Here is a 15,809-nt window from a genome sequence, read left to right on the forward strand (position 1 = left end):
GGTGTCGAGCAAGGCCAGTGCTGCCCTGCACACGTTGCTCATCACACAAACGCTTCGTCCTGATCGCGTGCCTGCCGCGGCTGATTCTTATGTGCGTGCCGTGCTTGGTGAGACCTTCATGTCGGAATCAGAACAGGAAATGGATCTCGCCCATATAGTGGAACAAGAAATAAAGGTCGTCGTATGTTGCTTGTAAATGAGTTTGTGTTTGTCTTGCTGCCGTGGTTGAACGATAGTAAAGCAGAAAAACTTTAGTTTTTATCATATTCTCTTTCTTTTTTTTTTCTAGAAACCTTTTTCCACTTTGGTGACGTCAGATGTGTTTATTATTTCAGGCCTCAGAACCGGTTCTCATGTGTTCGCTACCCGGCTACGACGCCAGCAATCGTGTCGATGACCTGGCAACACTGCTCAACAGACAAATCACCTCAATCGCGATCGGTTCCAGCGAAGGGTTTGAACAGGTCAGCTTGGATGGTTGCCACGAACAAGTTGAACTGGTCAATCTAATCAAAAATAAAGAGCCTAAAATTTAGATGCTAAACTCATGTTTAGTAAACGTTTTGAAAACTAAAGCCTACTGTGTCTTCATCAGTGCTATAAATATATATTTATTGTTTATTATGTAACATTTATAGCACTCAAGATGAAAACAGTTTAGATTTCGAAACGTTTGCTATAAACATGAGTTTCGATTTTAGGCTCTTTATTTTTTGATTAAATCAAATTCAGTTACTATTCTTCAATGTCCTCCCTCTACTCTACAGCCTGTTTCACCCTTACTGGAGATCATATTTGAATAAGGACCTTATGGTGATCCCCAGTAAGGGTGAAACAGGCTGTGTGGAGTAGAGGGTATTAGAAAATAGCAACTAAATTTGATTTAATTTACTCTGCTTGGCTTTTTTGCTTGACATTGAGCACATTTTGTTGTTAGCATTAATATCATTTGTTGTTTTATTGTTTGATCATATTAGCAAACCGTTCCAACCATTTTGCTCCTTAGAAGAACTCTTGTCGTTGATTTAACGTTGAATAATGACGAAGTAACGAAAGATTGTCAGCGGTCAAGCTATGTTGCTTCTAGGCGGAGAAATCCATCAACTCTGCCTCACGTTCCGGACGCTGGGTGATGTTGAAGAACGTTCATCTTGCTCCAGCATGGTTGGTGCAGTTGGAGAAGAAACTCCATACTCTTCAACCTCACGCTGGATTCCGACTCTTCCTCACAATGGAAATCACTCCCAAGGTTTATCATCAATATGACGTTTATTTGAGTCTTTTTAGCGTTTTTTTTTGCACACCAGTCAAAGGTTTTGATAATGCAACAAGTGTCACAATATTTTGGCTTTCAGCGAAATTTTAAACAACCACAGCTATGGTGGTTCTTGATGTATGGATTGTATTATTCTTTCCAGCGCTGGATTAAGTTTTAATAGAATGAAGCCAGATTCCGATTAGTGACTTTTTTTATTGTGAATGAAAGAAACAACGAGCACTAGAGCACTAGGCCTTGCACAGTGCACACTGCACAGTGCACAGTCAAAAAATACGAAAAAGTATTGTACTTTTTATTGTAAACGCGACTTTTTTTCGTTTGAGAAAAGATGACGCGATCTTGAATCCAGCAGTGACCAGCTCCTTTGTGAGTCATAAAGTGGCCCGGGTTCTAATAACAAAGTAATGAAGTGAATAACTGGAAACGAGCGTTACGAAAAAAATAAAATAATCCAAATTCCTTTTCACCAGATCCCTGTCAACCTCCTCCGAGCCGGAAGAGTTTTTGTCTTCGAGCCTCCTCCAGGGGTCCGAGCCAACCTTCTCTCAACTCTCAATCGTGTCGCAACATCGTCTCGTGTGCAAAAGCCTCCCGCGGAACGTGCCCGCCTCTACTTCCTCCTGGCCTGGTTCCACGCTGTGGTCCAGGAGAGGTTGCGGTATGCTCCTCTTGGATGGAGCAAAACGTAAGTTTGAAAGACGCCGTCACCGAGCATGTGTTGGTCCAACGTGACTGTATTACATTTCTAATTTCTTAAAAATCGAAGTCTCAAGCAGGAAACCAGTTGTTTCTTTACACTGAGATAAAAACGACCGATTCGGTGCCTGGGTTAACATTTATGGGAGGCCACTGGTTGCGGCCTCTAGCGATCATTCCCATGGTGAGATATATTTCGTTGTAAAGCTACATTGTCGAGTGACGAGAGCTCCTAAGCACGATGTTCAAAGAATGTCTGTTCGACACCGCTATGGGGCATGCGTCTGTATTGACAAAACGGTTAATGATATTTCTTCAAGTAGGACACGAAGATTGACTTCCTTGTCTTCCCGCGACCTTCGGACTAGCCTGGATGCGATAAAACTTTTAGTTCATTGATTGACTTATGAATGAATTGAAATGAAAGTGGCAAGGATGCATTGAATGGACATTGGACATGCAAATGATGCAAATATTTTCTTACCTTTTAACTCAGATACGAGTTCAACGATTCCGACCTCCGTTGCGCTTGCGACACCATCGACACCTGGGTGGATTCTATCGGGAAAGGAAGGGACAACATGCCTCCGGACAAGGTAGGTCGCTCATCACTTTCATGTTTAATTTTAAGTGAATGAGGTCACGGCTGATAGAATGCACTGGAGCCTGTAAAATAAACGAAGATGTCGCTGCTAATATCTTGAACCCAACAAAACCTCAACATAATGGTATTAGTCCATGTAGGTGACGAAATGCATTTATACAAGGTTTCAGACGCTATTCATTTGAATGCGATTTCGAAGTTTGAATAAAAAAGTACATTTACTTTGATTGTTCACGCAGTTGTTTTTGTTGAACCTTCCAGCTAACCCCTTCCTTGATGAGAACGAATTGGTTCCTTTTAGTATCTTCGACTTTCTAGGTCCCATGGAATGCTTTGCGCACCCTCTTCTCCCAGGCGGTTTATGGCGGAAGGATTGACAACGAATTTGATCAGCGCCTGCTCAACACTTTCCTGGGTCGACTGTTTACTGTTGCAAGGTGGGAGTCCATTAAAACACGTGACAGTGCAGCATGGTGGTTTGAACTTGTGCCCTGTCGTGGGTAATTTGTTGTCGACGCTGGTCTTTCATGTAGCATCACCTGGGTTGCTCTCATCGAAGTACCTGGGTACTGGTCAGCCATGGAATTGGTTTCTTCTGCAGATGTTGAATCAATGAGTTTGAATGATGTTGAATTCTGCTGGTCAGGTACTAGCTGATTGCATCTGTCGACTGCGTGACCTTTCAACAGCTCTCATTTTCAAGAACTAGCTGTGCAGTCCCTTTATTGACAGCTGTGTGAGGTCATCCGTTGATCATTTCAGTTTCGAGCACGACTTCGCGCTGGTGGCGCACATTGACGGCCATCGCTCTATCAGCATGCCTGAGTCCGCCATCCGCCAACAAGACTTTGTGGAGTGGGCCGAGAGGCTACCGGAGAAGCAGACCCCGTCATGGCTCGGCCTTCCAAACAACGCTGAGAAGCTTCTTCTAACAAATCTGGGTAGGTCTTGTACGAAGGTTGCTTCACTTTTAATTATTGCTCGGCTGCCGCTTTGTTCCAAGCCACCACCCACTTTAATGTATGCGGTTGTGGCGAAGGTGGACACGAAGATTGGCTTTCTTGCCTTCCCGTTCACAATCTAAATCTTCAACCAATGGGCGTTTGCGTCGATACGACAAAAAAATTAATTGGGAAATTTTATTCAGCCAAAAAAATGGCTCAATTTTAAGCAAGAATAATTTCTTTTCACTTAGCGAATTAATCGCTTTCGATTCTTTACTCCTTTACTTTACTTTACTCCTGCTTGTTCCAGGATTTGACATGATCAGAAAGCTTCTCCGTACTCAGCTGATCGACGAAGATGAGGAGCTCGCTTATGAACAAGTCAGTTTATGTTTAATTGGCATATCTGTTTATAGACACCAGTCTGGCGTTTGGTAAATTATAGCCCTTGAGTAACTCCCCTGATTTCTAGATGGTGTGCAGTGTGCAGTGTATGTGATACGGCAACTGAATGGACTTCTGACTAAACATTTCATCCCTTTCCTCGTTAGTGACGATTGTAGTTGTTTCGTTGCAAAATTTATTGATTTCCTTTGTGTTAGGTTGCACCGGTGAGCAAAGACGGGCGCAGACGACGCACTTCGTCAACACTGTCAGACAGCGACGGACGACCTCAGTGGATGAAAGCTTTGTTGTCCAGCAGCAGGAATTGGAAAGCTCTCATTCCCACCCAACTCCACACGTTGAGGAGGACTGCTGATAACATCAAAGATCCATTGTTCAGGTCGGGATGCTGCATTGTGTTGTTGAAAGTGACCTGACCAATGAATCATCAAGCCACGTTTCCTCATTGTTTGTATATGGCGACGCTATCTGGTTCGCCATGGAGTCGTTCGTAAACAAATTTGTGGCATTTTGTAGCAACTTTTCAATGTTTTTATGGAGATCACAAATGCAGAAGTTTTGAACCAAGTACATCAAGATAAGGAACTATTGAACAACATAACTCAAAGGCAACTCAAATTTCTCGGTCACATTATCAGAAAGGAAGATTTCGAAAATCTCTGTCTAAGCGGCCGCCTTCTCGGGAAACGTGCTCGTGGCAGACAAAGAACAACATTTATATCCAATTTCAATACATCAATCAGCCAACCAAGAACACTTTGGGACACTGCGCGACAAAGGGAACACTGGAAAAAATTTACGAACTGAGCATCTAGTTCATCAAAGGCCGCATCGGCTATGATACTGTTGATGATGATGGAGAAATCTTTCCAACTAAACTCTATAAAATTTCAGGTACTTCGAACGGGAAGTGAACCTGGGTGTCCGACTTCTTGGAGTTGTTCGATCTGATCTCTCTGAAGTGATCGCTGTTTGTGAGGGAAAGAAAAAACAAACCAACTACCACCGCTCACTCATATCCATGCTCACTAAGGGACTCCTGCCAGATGCATGGAACAAGTACGTGTGACAAATTTGATTTTAGTATTTTTCAAAACTTAAGTTGTATGTAGGAACAATTTTATTGGTAGATGGGGTAATCTTGTAAGACCACCACGATTTCATCATTCATCATTTGATATAAGGCAAAAAAGTAACAGATGGAGTTGCAGAATGGTTTCACTGAAACAATGAAACGGTTGTTATCTTGTGATTTGGAGAAATATAGAAAAATAATTTCCAAGGTATGTGTGTCGCCTGCAACATATTCGTAAAAGCAACAATGCTATTGGATGTTTTACGGGAAGACATGAAGTTGATCTGCATTTGTAGAATCAGTTTTTTTTTTAATTTTTCAAGTAATTGAGAACATTGACAAATATCTGCTTATGTTTTCACGGGTTTCTTCATTATTGCATTGAAATGGCAGTTTGTCAGTAATTTCTTGTTTCCCAACAAAACACAACCGTGTTTTTTTCCACAAACTGCAGCCACCATTCAAAATAAACACTTTTTGTGAAATTACCATTTTCAAAGTTACCAGATTCCTTGTTGTAAAACCGCTAGCAAGTGACATCCTATTGACCGGCACTTTCATATCGGGTAGCTCTAAGATCAAAAAGTATCTAAATTTAAAAGTGTTGCCAACTCAGTAAAAAGAATATGATTATATTCCAGGTACAAGGTTCCTGACGGCTGGACGGTCATTCAGTGGATCACCGATTTCAGCGAAAGAGTCCAACAACTGCAGCGCGTTGCTGCCGCTAGCGGTTCAAAGAGTTTGAAAGTGAGAACCAAAGCCAGGCTGCAAACTAATAAAACAACTGGTCTTTTGAGGGAACTAGTTTATTGTTTTTTTTCTGGGTTGCATTTACATTTCATTCACCTGATTGGACTACAAAGTCTATCTAGCGTTCACAATAAGTTACATGCTCTTTAACGTAGCAATCTTGTTAACTTGAGTTCTTCTAAGGTAGTTATTATGACACAATAAAGCTATTAATAAAGCAATAATAGCTATTATGGCAGCTGAAACAACTAGAACGATGCTTTTATGTTTTAACCCCATGATGAATCACGCTTACAAATATTTCCTTCTGACTATGTCCGCTTGCAGACGCTTTCTGTTTGGCTTGGAGGTTTGTTTGTCCCTGAGGCGTACATCACAGCCACCAGACAATTTGTAGCTCAAACTCACAGCTACTCCCTGGAAGAGTTGTCTTTGAAAGTGAAGGTTACCGAGGGCAACACTGCTCCCACCCTGGACAATAAAACCTTTGCTGTATCCGGTGGGTGTCACTTTTGTTTTTCTGTCAATTTTTTAAAGTTGTTTGTTTGCGGGAAGGAGAGGAATGTGAAGTCATTTTCATTTCGAGTTGAATTATCGCAATAGTTATAAAAAACCAAAAACTATATTGCATATAATCCCAACATAGTTTAAAACGATACATATAATTGCCCATGTAGTAGTGGTGAATGTTGATATTGTTAGAGTGGTGTTGCATTCTATATGTTTCCATGCGAAATGATTCAACTCCAGGGCGCAATTGTGCAATCATTAACAACACGTCTGGCAACTACAGGTCTCATCCTTCAAGGAGCAAGTTGCAGCAACAATCGTTTGTCGCTTTCTGTCGATATTTCAACTAAGCTGCCATTGACCTTGTTATCGTGGGAAAAGTCCTTGACTTCAACCGGAAGTAATGAGGTAATTGTTGGAAGCTTACATGACTTTCTGCTCCGGGTTATGCCAATCTTGGCACTAGCTCACTAATTTATGTACGTTCTTTGTTTCGATTCTTAACTGAACATCGATTTATTTTCTCGCTATCTCGTTAAGTATTTTTCTTACCCAACGTACTTGTTCGCATTTTAATTCGGCGTTTCAACAAAATGTTGTTGTCACCATCTTTGAAATATTATTGATTTATTGAAAGAAACTAGATTATTTAATATCCATGCATATCGCAATTTGTAACTGAACTTCAACCGAACGAGTTTGGTCATCGCAAGAGTCGGACAGGTCCAAAGTTCAAAGTGTTTCTAAGCCTTTAGTTTAATGCACTGAGATATTAAGCCAAATGTATAAGCCCATATGTTGGTTTTGCTGAAAACGTTGATAAAGTTTCTTAATATGAGCAAATTATTTTCAATTTTTAGGTAGTTCTCCCGGTGTACAGGAATGGAATGAGATCAGATCTTCTCTTCACTCTTTGCTTCCATGTGGTGGGAGAAGAGTCACCTTTCCACGAGCGCGGTGTGGCGCTGTTGAGTGCAGATTAGTAATATCAACTTGAAAGCAAACGAAATTTGTGTGAAGGCTTGATCAGGAAATCTGATGAGTTCTTTTGCCTATATTTGCTTCGTATCATGTGACAAGGACATAGCTTGTATATCTGCTTTTTGCTTCTAGAATGTACAATATGTGTCGCAGTGCCGCCGTCTTTGTTGATGCTCACCCCCACACGCATGTAGCCTTTGACTAGTTCCAGAAGAATGATTTGTTGTATTAATTTCGAGTGTATCGAGATTGTTTGTAAATACATAGGTTTGTGTTCAGTGTGCGCCTGACTGCTTTACTGCGTCAAGGAAATGATGAGGCTTTTAAAGTTAGGAAAAGTCGCTTTTGATGCGCTGTTTGTCCGGGATTCAATTTTTTTTCCCACGAACTTTTTGTCTTACATATTTCGGTGGTAAGTGTAACCATAATTGGTTACCGTGTGCGGTAAATTTATCTGTAGGTTACTTCGCATAGAGTTTGTTTTTATACGGTACCGTGTGAATCAAACATTGCTTCGTTGGCATGTTTAGTTCAGTGGTTTCACCTTGTGCCTAATGTTCGTGAGAACAACGGTTCGACGCCCATCGAAGTCAATTTCGTTTTCTTAAGATTAGTTTTGCAGTACACACAAGCTTTTCAAAAAAGTAAGGTTAGGGTTAATTCTTAATCAATTCGGAAAATCTTACCTTTAGAGTGATCAGAATCAAGTTCTTTTCTCAACTTTTTTAAACCTGACCTAGTTTCTCCACTCTCCAGGCCTCGTTTTTTTTTCAAGTTCAGTGTTTAGATTTGGACCTGGAGGGCGAAAATTGGCTGCTCACTTTGAAAACCGCGCGAAAAAAATAAATCAACAAAAACAGTTACCGCACGCGGTAACCAGTAGGCCTAATGGAAATATGCAAATGAGACAGAAGTTTGTGGGAGAAAAAAATTTGCGGGCGGTTACCGAGATTGACAGAGTGAAGTTTTTGATTGTTGAAAAGTTATTGCCGGGGAATTAAGTTATTCCATCCACTAGGTAATGCTGAATGGAGAGCAGTCTTTAGAATGTGTTGCTGAAGACTGAAGTGCACACCTCGAAACGAGAGTCGAACCAGTGCCGCTTAATCTTGAAGCTTCTTCGTTTAGGAAGTCACGCGTTAACCAACTGAGCTATCGTGGAGGACTTCGAGGCTGCTTCTGTGGAAGCATTCTAATTTTTTGATTGCTGCCAGCGCTTCCATTGGTCAAGTATTCATAGGTGAACTATCTTACAACACGTCAGTTTTATTGTTTCGAGAGCAGAGGCTTTTTGATTTTGCAACACTTAGATTTACTTTATGGTATAACATTACAATTGTCGCTACTGTGAAAACATCCGGTGTTAACTCCGTCCGAAATATAACTTCTTAGCTGCAAAGTAGCAGTTGACCACACAAGCCAACAACTGTTCCAATGGCAAGACATTCAAACCGCAAAGGCCACTTCAATAATGTTACGAAAGGAAGTGTAACCACAGATGGTCAATGCTACTCACAGTATTTTCAAAAGAAAATTGTCATTTGCGACTGTTTTCCAATTAGGGAACGTTCAAATATTACGTAACGCCTTCGAGGGGGAGGGGGGGGTTTATGTAAAGCGTTACGTTAGCGTCACATCGGGGGGAGGGGGTTCAAGCAAAACGTTACGTAACGCTTTCGAGTACGAAATGGTAGTTTTTTGTGCTGAATTCGTAGTGAAAAAGCGTTACATGGGGGAGGGGGGGATTGAAAAAAGCGTTACGTTGGCGTTACATGGGGGAGGGGGGTCAAAAATTCGGAAAAAAAGCGTTACGTAATATTTGAACGTTCCCTTGTAGCTCTGACTTGATAGCTTAGGAGGTTAAGCGCCCGACTTTATGAACAAAGAACCTTTAAGATTAAGTGGCGCTGGTTCGGCAATTGGAGTGCGCTTGAGCAACGCATTCAAGGATTGCTGTCCATTCAGTGGCACCTAGTGGATGGAATAATTCACATGCAACAACTCTTGAAAACTTCACTTTGTCAGTCTCGGCGATTGGGCCTGAATCAGGGATTTAAAACCTCAACAAGTATGTGCCATGATTAAGCTCTTAAAGCAGCTTTATCCGTCCGAAAATGAAGATTCCCACAAGCGATGAAACTACTGAGTGTGAATGTTCATTGCATGTGCTGGTAGTCTACCTACGTGTGTTTTTATCAAATTTATTGTCTAGCCACTAGTGGGAACTATAATGGTGGAAAAGCCTTTTCTCTCCAGAGTAGAATAGGCCAGGCAACAAGGATCCACATTTATTACGCTTGAAGCAGATGCTCGAAGAATATGTTGAATAAATGCCTCCTTCCAATTTTGGATGTGCCAACACCAATGCTACTTCAATTTTTTTTTTCTCACTAAAAACATGCAAATACTGTTGTTCCAGACAATGGTTCACCTAATCAAACGTCATATAAAAACCGTTCAAGTCTACTGAATATTACGTCATGGAAGTTGCTAGAAAATGTGCCAAAATTGCACCATCGTTAATAAGACTTGTGTCAAACCTGTTTGGACCTGTTTGGGCCTGTTTCGGTTTGAAACCTGTTTAAACATGAATACATTGGATTACTAGCTTTGGACACCTGTTTTGAATTGCGTGACAATGTCTTCATTTATTGCGTCACAGTTACTTTCTACGTGAATTTGAGATATTGATATCTATTCTGGTCATTCGTGAAATGGTTGCTTGAGAGTTAGTCGCACATTTAACTGTTGGCTTAGTGCTTGCTAGCTGGACAAAAGTTCCGTCTTTTATCCAATTAATCTGTTCTGTAGTGACAGTTTTTAGCGGTGTACGGCGTTGCACCCCCTCGTTTTCGGTAGCCGCGGGCTAATTTTACAGAAATACACTGTTTGAAAAGAAGTTCAAGTGTGTGTTTCTTCGGTCATTACATGCAGACGAACGGATTTGGGAATCTTATGTTACAATTTTCCCACGAAGAGATTATGGTTTACCGCTGTGACCATAAAAAATAAAAGACGCGTTCTTGTCAGTTGGTAGGTCAAGAAGAAATTAAAACAAGAAAAAATAAAAGACGATTCTCTGTCTAGTGTTTGGCACAGAAGCACTTAGAAGCAAAAAATAAAAGACGAAGTTTGTTAGTTGGTAGGCTAAGAAGCACTTAGAAGCAAAGAAATAATAAAAGAAGATCTTATTGGTTGGTAGTCTAAAGAAGCAAAGAAAATTAAAGACATTTCTTCTCTGTAGGCAACTGAAGAACTTTAAGCTAAAAAGTAAAGACATTTCTTCTCAGTTTGGTACAGAAGAAAAATAACTTTGACATTTATTGGCAAGAAAGAAGATTAAAGGCAATCCATCTGTGCTTGAAGATTCAAGTGGAAGAATCCAAGCAAGTTTTGTGGACGTTTGGACTTCACATACTCGTACAGCTACGGTATCGTGCATTTAAATTCTTTTTTGTATTTTTACGGTCTTTGCAGTTAAGTTTTTTATAACTACTGTAATTTTGTGTGTTTGTGTAACTTAATTTTTTAATTGTTAAATTTAGCCCTAACATTTAATATGTCTACACTCGGTGGTGACAGGGACTCGACCGCCGTAGACTCGACTGAGTTTAAGCCTGATGATGTTCTTTGCGGTCGGGCAGGCCATTCTGGGGAGGGACCCATTAACGATGAGGCTAAGTCAGTTCGAGAGGCCCGGCATCTTAGACGGGATATTTTGACTCAAATTGGGAAACTTTCTGTGGCCCTAGGTTCTTTGAGTGATAAGCAGGAACTGTTAATTTTTCGATCTAACTTATCTACTTTAGAAGAGGAATTACGGCATTTCCATGCTCTTTTGACTAAAATCTTTAACTCTGCAATCTTGGCAGAACTTCGTGATAGGGTAGATCCCGAATTTAACTCGTTAAAAAATAACTTCGAACAAAAAGAAAGTGAGTTCTCAGATATGTTGGATGCTGACATACATCCTGAGGATTGCGCCTCAAATGTAAGCACTAGGATGTCTGAGAGCTCGTCACGGATAGTTACACAAATTAACCTACAGTTAAAACGAGAGGAGCTCCAGATACAAGCTGAGGCCGAAGCAAGAGCTGCTGAGGCCATCGCGAGAGCTGAGACCATACGAGCTGAGGCTGCTGCGAGAGCTGCTGAGGCCGTACGAGCTGAGGCCATCGCGAGAGCTGAGGCCGAAGCGAGAGCTGCTGAGGCCGCCGCGAAAGCTGAAGCTAGAGCTGCTGAGTTCGCACTCAAAGACGCTCAGTTGAGGGCCGAACAACGTAAAGAGGTAGTTTTAGCTGAATATCGTTCTGAGTTGGGCTCCCGGCGTAGCTCTAGGAAGGGCTCTTCTAGGCATTCCAGAAGTGAACATCAATCGCAGTTTAATTTACCTAACCTTTTCCAGACGCCTGTTCAATCTGTAAGTGGACCTGTACAATCCACATGTTTTCCAGCTGTTTCAGGAGGTCTCGGGGCCGCGGTTAAGGGTCTTCCGAAGGCTGTAGAGCCAAGGTCTACAAATTACAACCGAACTCCTCCCCCAGAGCGTACAGGTCACGGGGCCGCCATTAGCAGTAATGCTTTGCCCCCTTCACAGTTTTCAGCGCCGCTAGTTTTTGATCGCCCAGCTACACGTAATTTGGGTGGTTGTGAGAGGCGTATCGCGTCTCCTGATTTTAACGTGTATGAGGATCGTGATCGGGCTGTGCATGTGACTGAGCCCACTCAGCCCCTTAAGGGATATAGCTTGTCTTCTCCCGCTAAATCGAGTTCTCAACAGCAGGATTGCTTTTTTGAATACCAAAATAGTAGGACGTTCTTCGATAAGGCGGCCTTGATTGGTTACGATGGTAATAATATGCCATTTGTCTTCTTTAAAAATCGTGTTACGGCCTTGATGGCAGCTTCGCCCTTTAAGGGAACTCGTTTGACTTTGTTGCAAGCAGCTTGTGTTAGAACAGCTGCACAAACGATTGCTAATTTGGTTTCCGACACTCCTGGCTTGTCAGAGGAAGACAGGATAGAAATGTCGTTAGCTCGCTTGTCCCAACGTTTTGGAGTTCGTGGAGGTCTTTTCGCAGAACCAGAAATTAGAAAGTATCGCTATGGTAGCAAATTGACTTCTATCTCTTCCAGTGATTTGAAAGAGTTTAAAGATGAATTGTCGCAGTGTTTGCTTTACGCGAAAGCTTATGGTCAGCGTGATAAATTAGAAGGACGTTTTGTTTTGGATTTGGCTAAGCGACTCCCGTTTGACGCTAAGCAGCGTTATCTTGACTTTTTAGGTGATCAGTATGGTAGCACTGAGGAACCTACTTTTCAGAGTTTGTTTGATTTTGTAGTACGGGAGGAAACGCGCAAGTCGACTGATTTTAGCATTATGCTAATGGGCGATTCTGGTGAGTCGCAGCATTTTAAAAAGTTTGGCAAAGGAAAATTGCCTTCATGTCCGGTTAGGCAGACGTCTGTAAAACCCCATGATAATGTCATGTCAGGAAGTTCGCAGTACTCGACTGCTGTTGGCGCACCGCGCGGTGGTGAGGCTAGACGTAAAGACCTGCCGGCATGTTTTTGTTGTTTGTCACGTGGTCAAGTTGAATATCATTTTTTGTCTAATTGTAAAGAATTTTTGCGCTTGACACCTAAAGATCGGAGAGATGTCATTGTGAAAGCTGGCAAATGCTTGAATTGTTTGCGCCAGCATATGGTTAGAGACTGTAATCATGCAAATAACTGTCGTAAGTGTGGACCTACCAACGATAGGAAACACTATTTTCTTCTGCATGATTTTTATGTGACGTCACGTGATTCTCTGGATTTGGTCGGTAAAGATGAGGCTGGTGCCAGAGTTCCTGTGCGTAATGTTAAGATTGGAAATGTTAAAGCAGCCTTTAACCGCGTTACTGCTGCTCGTGTTTTGAATCCAATGACTGGCAAATCGAAGTTGGTGTATTGTCAGCATGATCCTGGTTTGCAGTTGACCTTTGTTTCGAGTGATTTGGTGTGCGAACTTGGTCTTAAACCGTATGATAAAGCGTCGTTTAAAATGGATACTCTGGCTGGTCAGAAACCTACTTGTGCTGAACTTGTTAAACTCAACATTCAGTCGTTAGAGACGAATGAACTGTTTTGTGATATAACTTCGGTGATTAACCCAGCTTGGGCTGACGATGTTAAGACTTTACCACATAAGCAGGATTTAAGTAGTTTCCGTCATTTTCATGACGTGAATATGTTTCATTTGAATGATTGTAGTACTGTAGATGTACTGATTGGAAACGACAACGCTTATTTGATGTGGGCAAAAGAAGAACGTGTTGGTGAAAATCGCAGTGAACCGCATGCTTTACTCACTCCTCTCGGTTGGTTGGCTTGTGGTGGTAAGTCACCCTTAGTTGAAAGCGTTGCTAAAGTGTGCAGAGTGCAGACGTCTTCAGAGTCGGATGTCATCTCTGGCTTTCAGCGTAAAATTGAGTCTCGCGATATGGAAATAGCAGACCTGAATAAAGTCATTCAGGATTTGACTTTGCAAAATGAAACCTGTGAATTGTCTCGCAATGATATTTTGGCTAGAGAACTTGTCGCACCGAATATTGAGTTGAAAGATGGTCGATTTGAGATACCTGTACCGTTGAAGGAAGATATTGATTTACCTAACAATTTTGTGTTGGCGTCAGATAGAGCTGCTGCTTTAAGAAAGAAAGCTTTAAAACAACCTGAACTTCGTGATTTCCTTACTGACACCATGAAAGATCTTAAATCTAATGGCTATATTGAGCGTGCGGGTGAAGCAGGAAATGTCAAGGGATTTGAATGGTATTTACCATACTTTGTGACGTCACAATTAAAAATGCGTATTGTTTACGATGGCAAGTCTGAATTTCGAGGAACTTGTGTTAATGATGTAATGTTTTCTTGTCCTGATTTGTTAAACCTTCTGGCAGATGTCTTGGCTAGATGTCGGCTTGGTAGGTTTGGTTTCATGGCCGATGTGATTAAATACTTTTTTCACATTTTGGACTCTTCAATTCGTAAGCCCAATTTTATTGAACTGCTTACGTACACAGGCAGTGCCGTTCGGATCGTGAACGAACGCCCTTTGGTACCTTTGAGTGACGACTCTAGGGATTTTACTGTCATCACCCCTGCCTCACTTTTGACCCCATACTTAGACCCATACTGTGCTGTTGGGCAACCACATGATCGTGACCAATTAAGAAGGGATTATCGGTTCAATTTGTCACTTTCTCAGCAGTTTTGGAGTAAATGGATCGATTTTTACTTGCCAGGTCTTCAGGGCCGGAAAAAATGGCTAAAAATGGCCGAGAATTTGGAGCCTGGTCAACTTGTAGTGGTAGGTTCTCTCCAAGACATTGGTAAACGTGGGAAGTATCAACTTGGGAGGGTGCATGAGGTAGTTCCACAAATTAGGAAAGGGAAGCCTGTGGTTCGTAGAGCCAAAGTTGCCGTCTGCAACTATGATGAGAGTACTGGGAAAGTGAAAGTAGACTACGTGTTGAGGGATATTTCGTGCCTCGCCCCCGTAAAGAACACCTAAGTGTTAGGGTTTGAGCCTGGTTTTGTCTGCGGTGGACGACCCTTGTCTGAGCCCGGAACAGTCGGTTATTATCGCAACCATTGTATATAGCGTCATTTTAGCATGTACCTATGGTACCAATTTCATGTATCATCGTGTTTATTCTTATTGCTGTTCATTCTTTGCATGCCCTTTGTATTTGCCTATTAACTTAAACGTGAGTGATTCAAACAATTAGTGTATCATGTGTTTTTATTCATTGGCTCACAATTGTCGTCAATTCTTTTTTAGTTATGCCATGTCAGACTGTCATAACTAGGGGCCGCTATGTTCCAGACAATGGTTCACCTAATCAAACGTCATATAAAAACCGTTCAAGTCTACTGAATATTACGTCATGGAAGTTGCTAGAAAATGTGCCAAAATTGCACCATCGTTAATAAGACTTGTGTCAAACCTGTTTGGACCTGTTTGGGCCTGTTTCGGTTTGAAACCTGTTTAAACATGAATACATTGGATTACTAGCTTTGGACACCTGTTTTGAATTGCGTGACAATGTCTTCATTTATTGCGTCACAGTTACTTTCTACGTGAATTTGAGATATTGATATCTATTCTGGTCATTCGTGAAATGGTTGCTTGAGAGTTAGTCGCACATTTAACTGTTGGCTTAGTGCTTGCTAGCTGGACAAAAGTTCCGTCTTTTATCCAATTAATCTGTTCTGTAGTGACAGTTTTTAGCGGTGTACGGCGTTGCACCCCCTCGTTTTCGGTAGCCGCGGGCTAATTTTACAGAAATACACTGTTTGAAAAGAAGTTCAAGTGTGTGTTTCTTCGGTCATTACATGCAGACGAACGGATTTGGGAATCTTATGTTACAATTTTCCCACGAAGAGATTGTGGTTTACCGCTGTGACCAACTGTATTGCTATTTTTGAAGTGCTGATACCGAATTTGTGCTCCTTTTCCTTCCATCGCGTAAAGGTTTCTGAGATAAATGCTGCAGGCATGATGTATCACCCTTG

At 41.6% G+C, this 15,809-nt stretch overlaps 1 protein-coding gene across 1 annotated transcript in view; it reads left to right on the forward strand.

Annotated features, from left to right (window-relative positions):
• LOC145775312 (cytoplasmic dynein 1 heavy chain 1-like) overlaps positions 1-7,530 on the forward strand; it is a 34,182-nt gene extending 26,652 nt beyond the window's left edge. The window contains exons 26-39 of the mRNA XM_082586582.1: positions 2-175; positions 336-464; positions 1,088-1,249; positions 1,750-1,964; positions 2,472-2,571; positions 2,898-3,016; positions 3,342-3,520; positions 3,834-3,904; positions 4,126-4,307; positions 4,823-4,987; positions 5,645-5,753; positions 6,084-6,255; positions 6,550-6,674; positions 7,127-7,530. Of these exons, the coding sequence (XP_082442708.1) occupies positions 2-175; positions 336-464; positions 1,088-1,249; positions 1,750-1,964; positions 2,472-2,571; positions 2,898-3,016; positions 3,342-3,520; positions 3,834-3,904; positions 4,126-4,307; positions 4,823-4,987; positions 5,645-5,753; positions 6,084-6,255; positions 6,550-6,674; positions 7,127-7,249 (2,025 nt within the window). The 3' untranslated portion in view covers positions 7,250-7,530. The remainder of the gene's footprint in view (position 1; positions 176-335; positions 465-1,087; positions 1,250-1,749; positions 1,965-2,471; positions 2,572-2,897; positions 3,017-3,341; positions 3,521-3,833; positions 3,905-4,125; positions 4,308-4,822; positions 4,988-5,644; positions 5,754-6,083; positions 6,256-6,549; positions 6,675-7,126) is intronic.
• Positions 7,531-15,809: the final 8,279 nt, after the last annotated feature.

The sequence above is a fragment of the Aplidium turbinatum genome, chromosome 8, assembly GCF_918807975.1.
Source record: "Aplidium turbinatum chromosome 8, kaAplTurb1.1, whole genome shotgun sequence".
Lineage (NCBI taxonomy): Eukaryota > Metazoa > Chordata > Ascidiacea > Aplousobranchia > Polyclinidae > Aplidium > Aplidium turbinatum.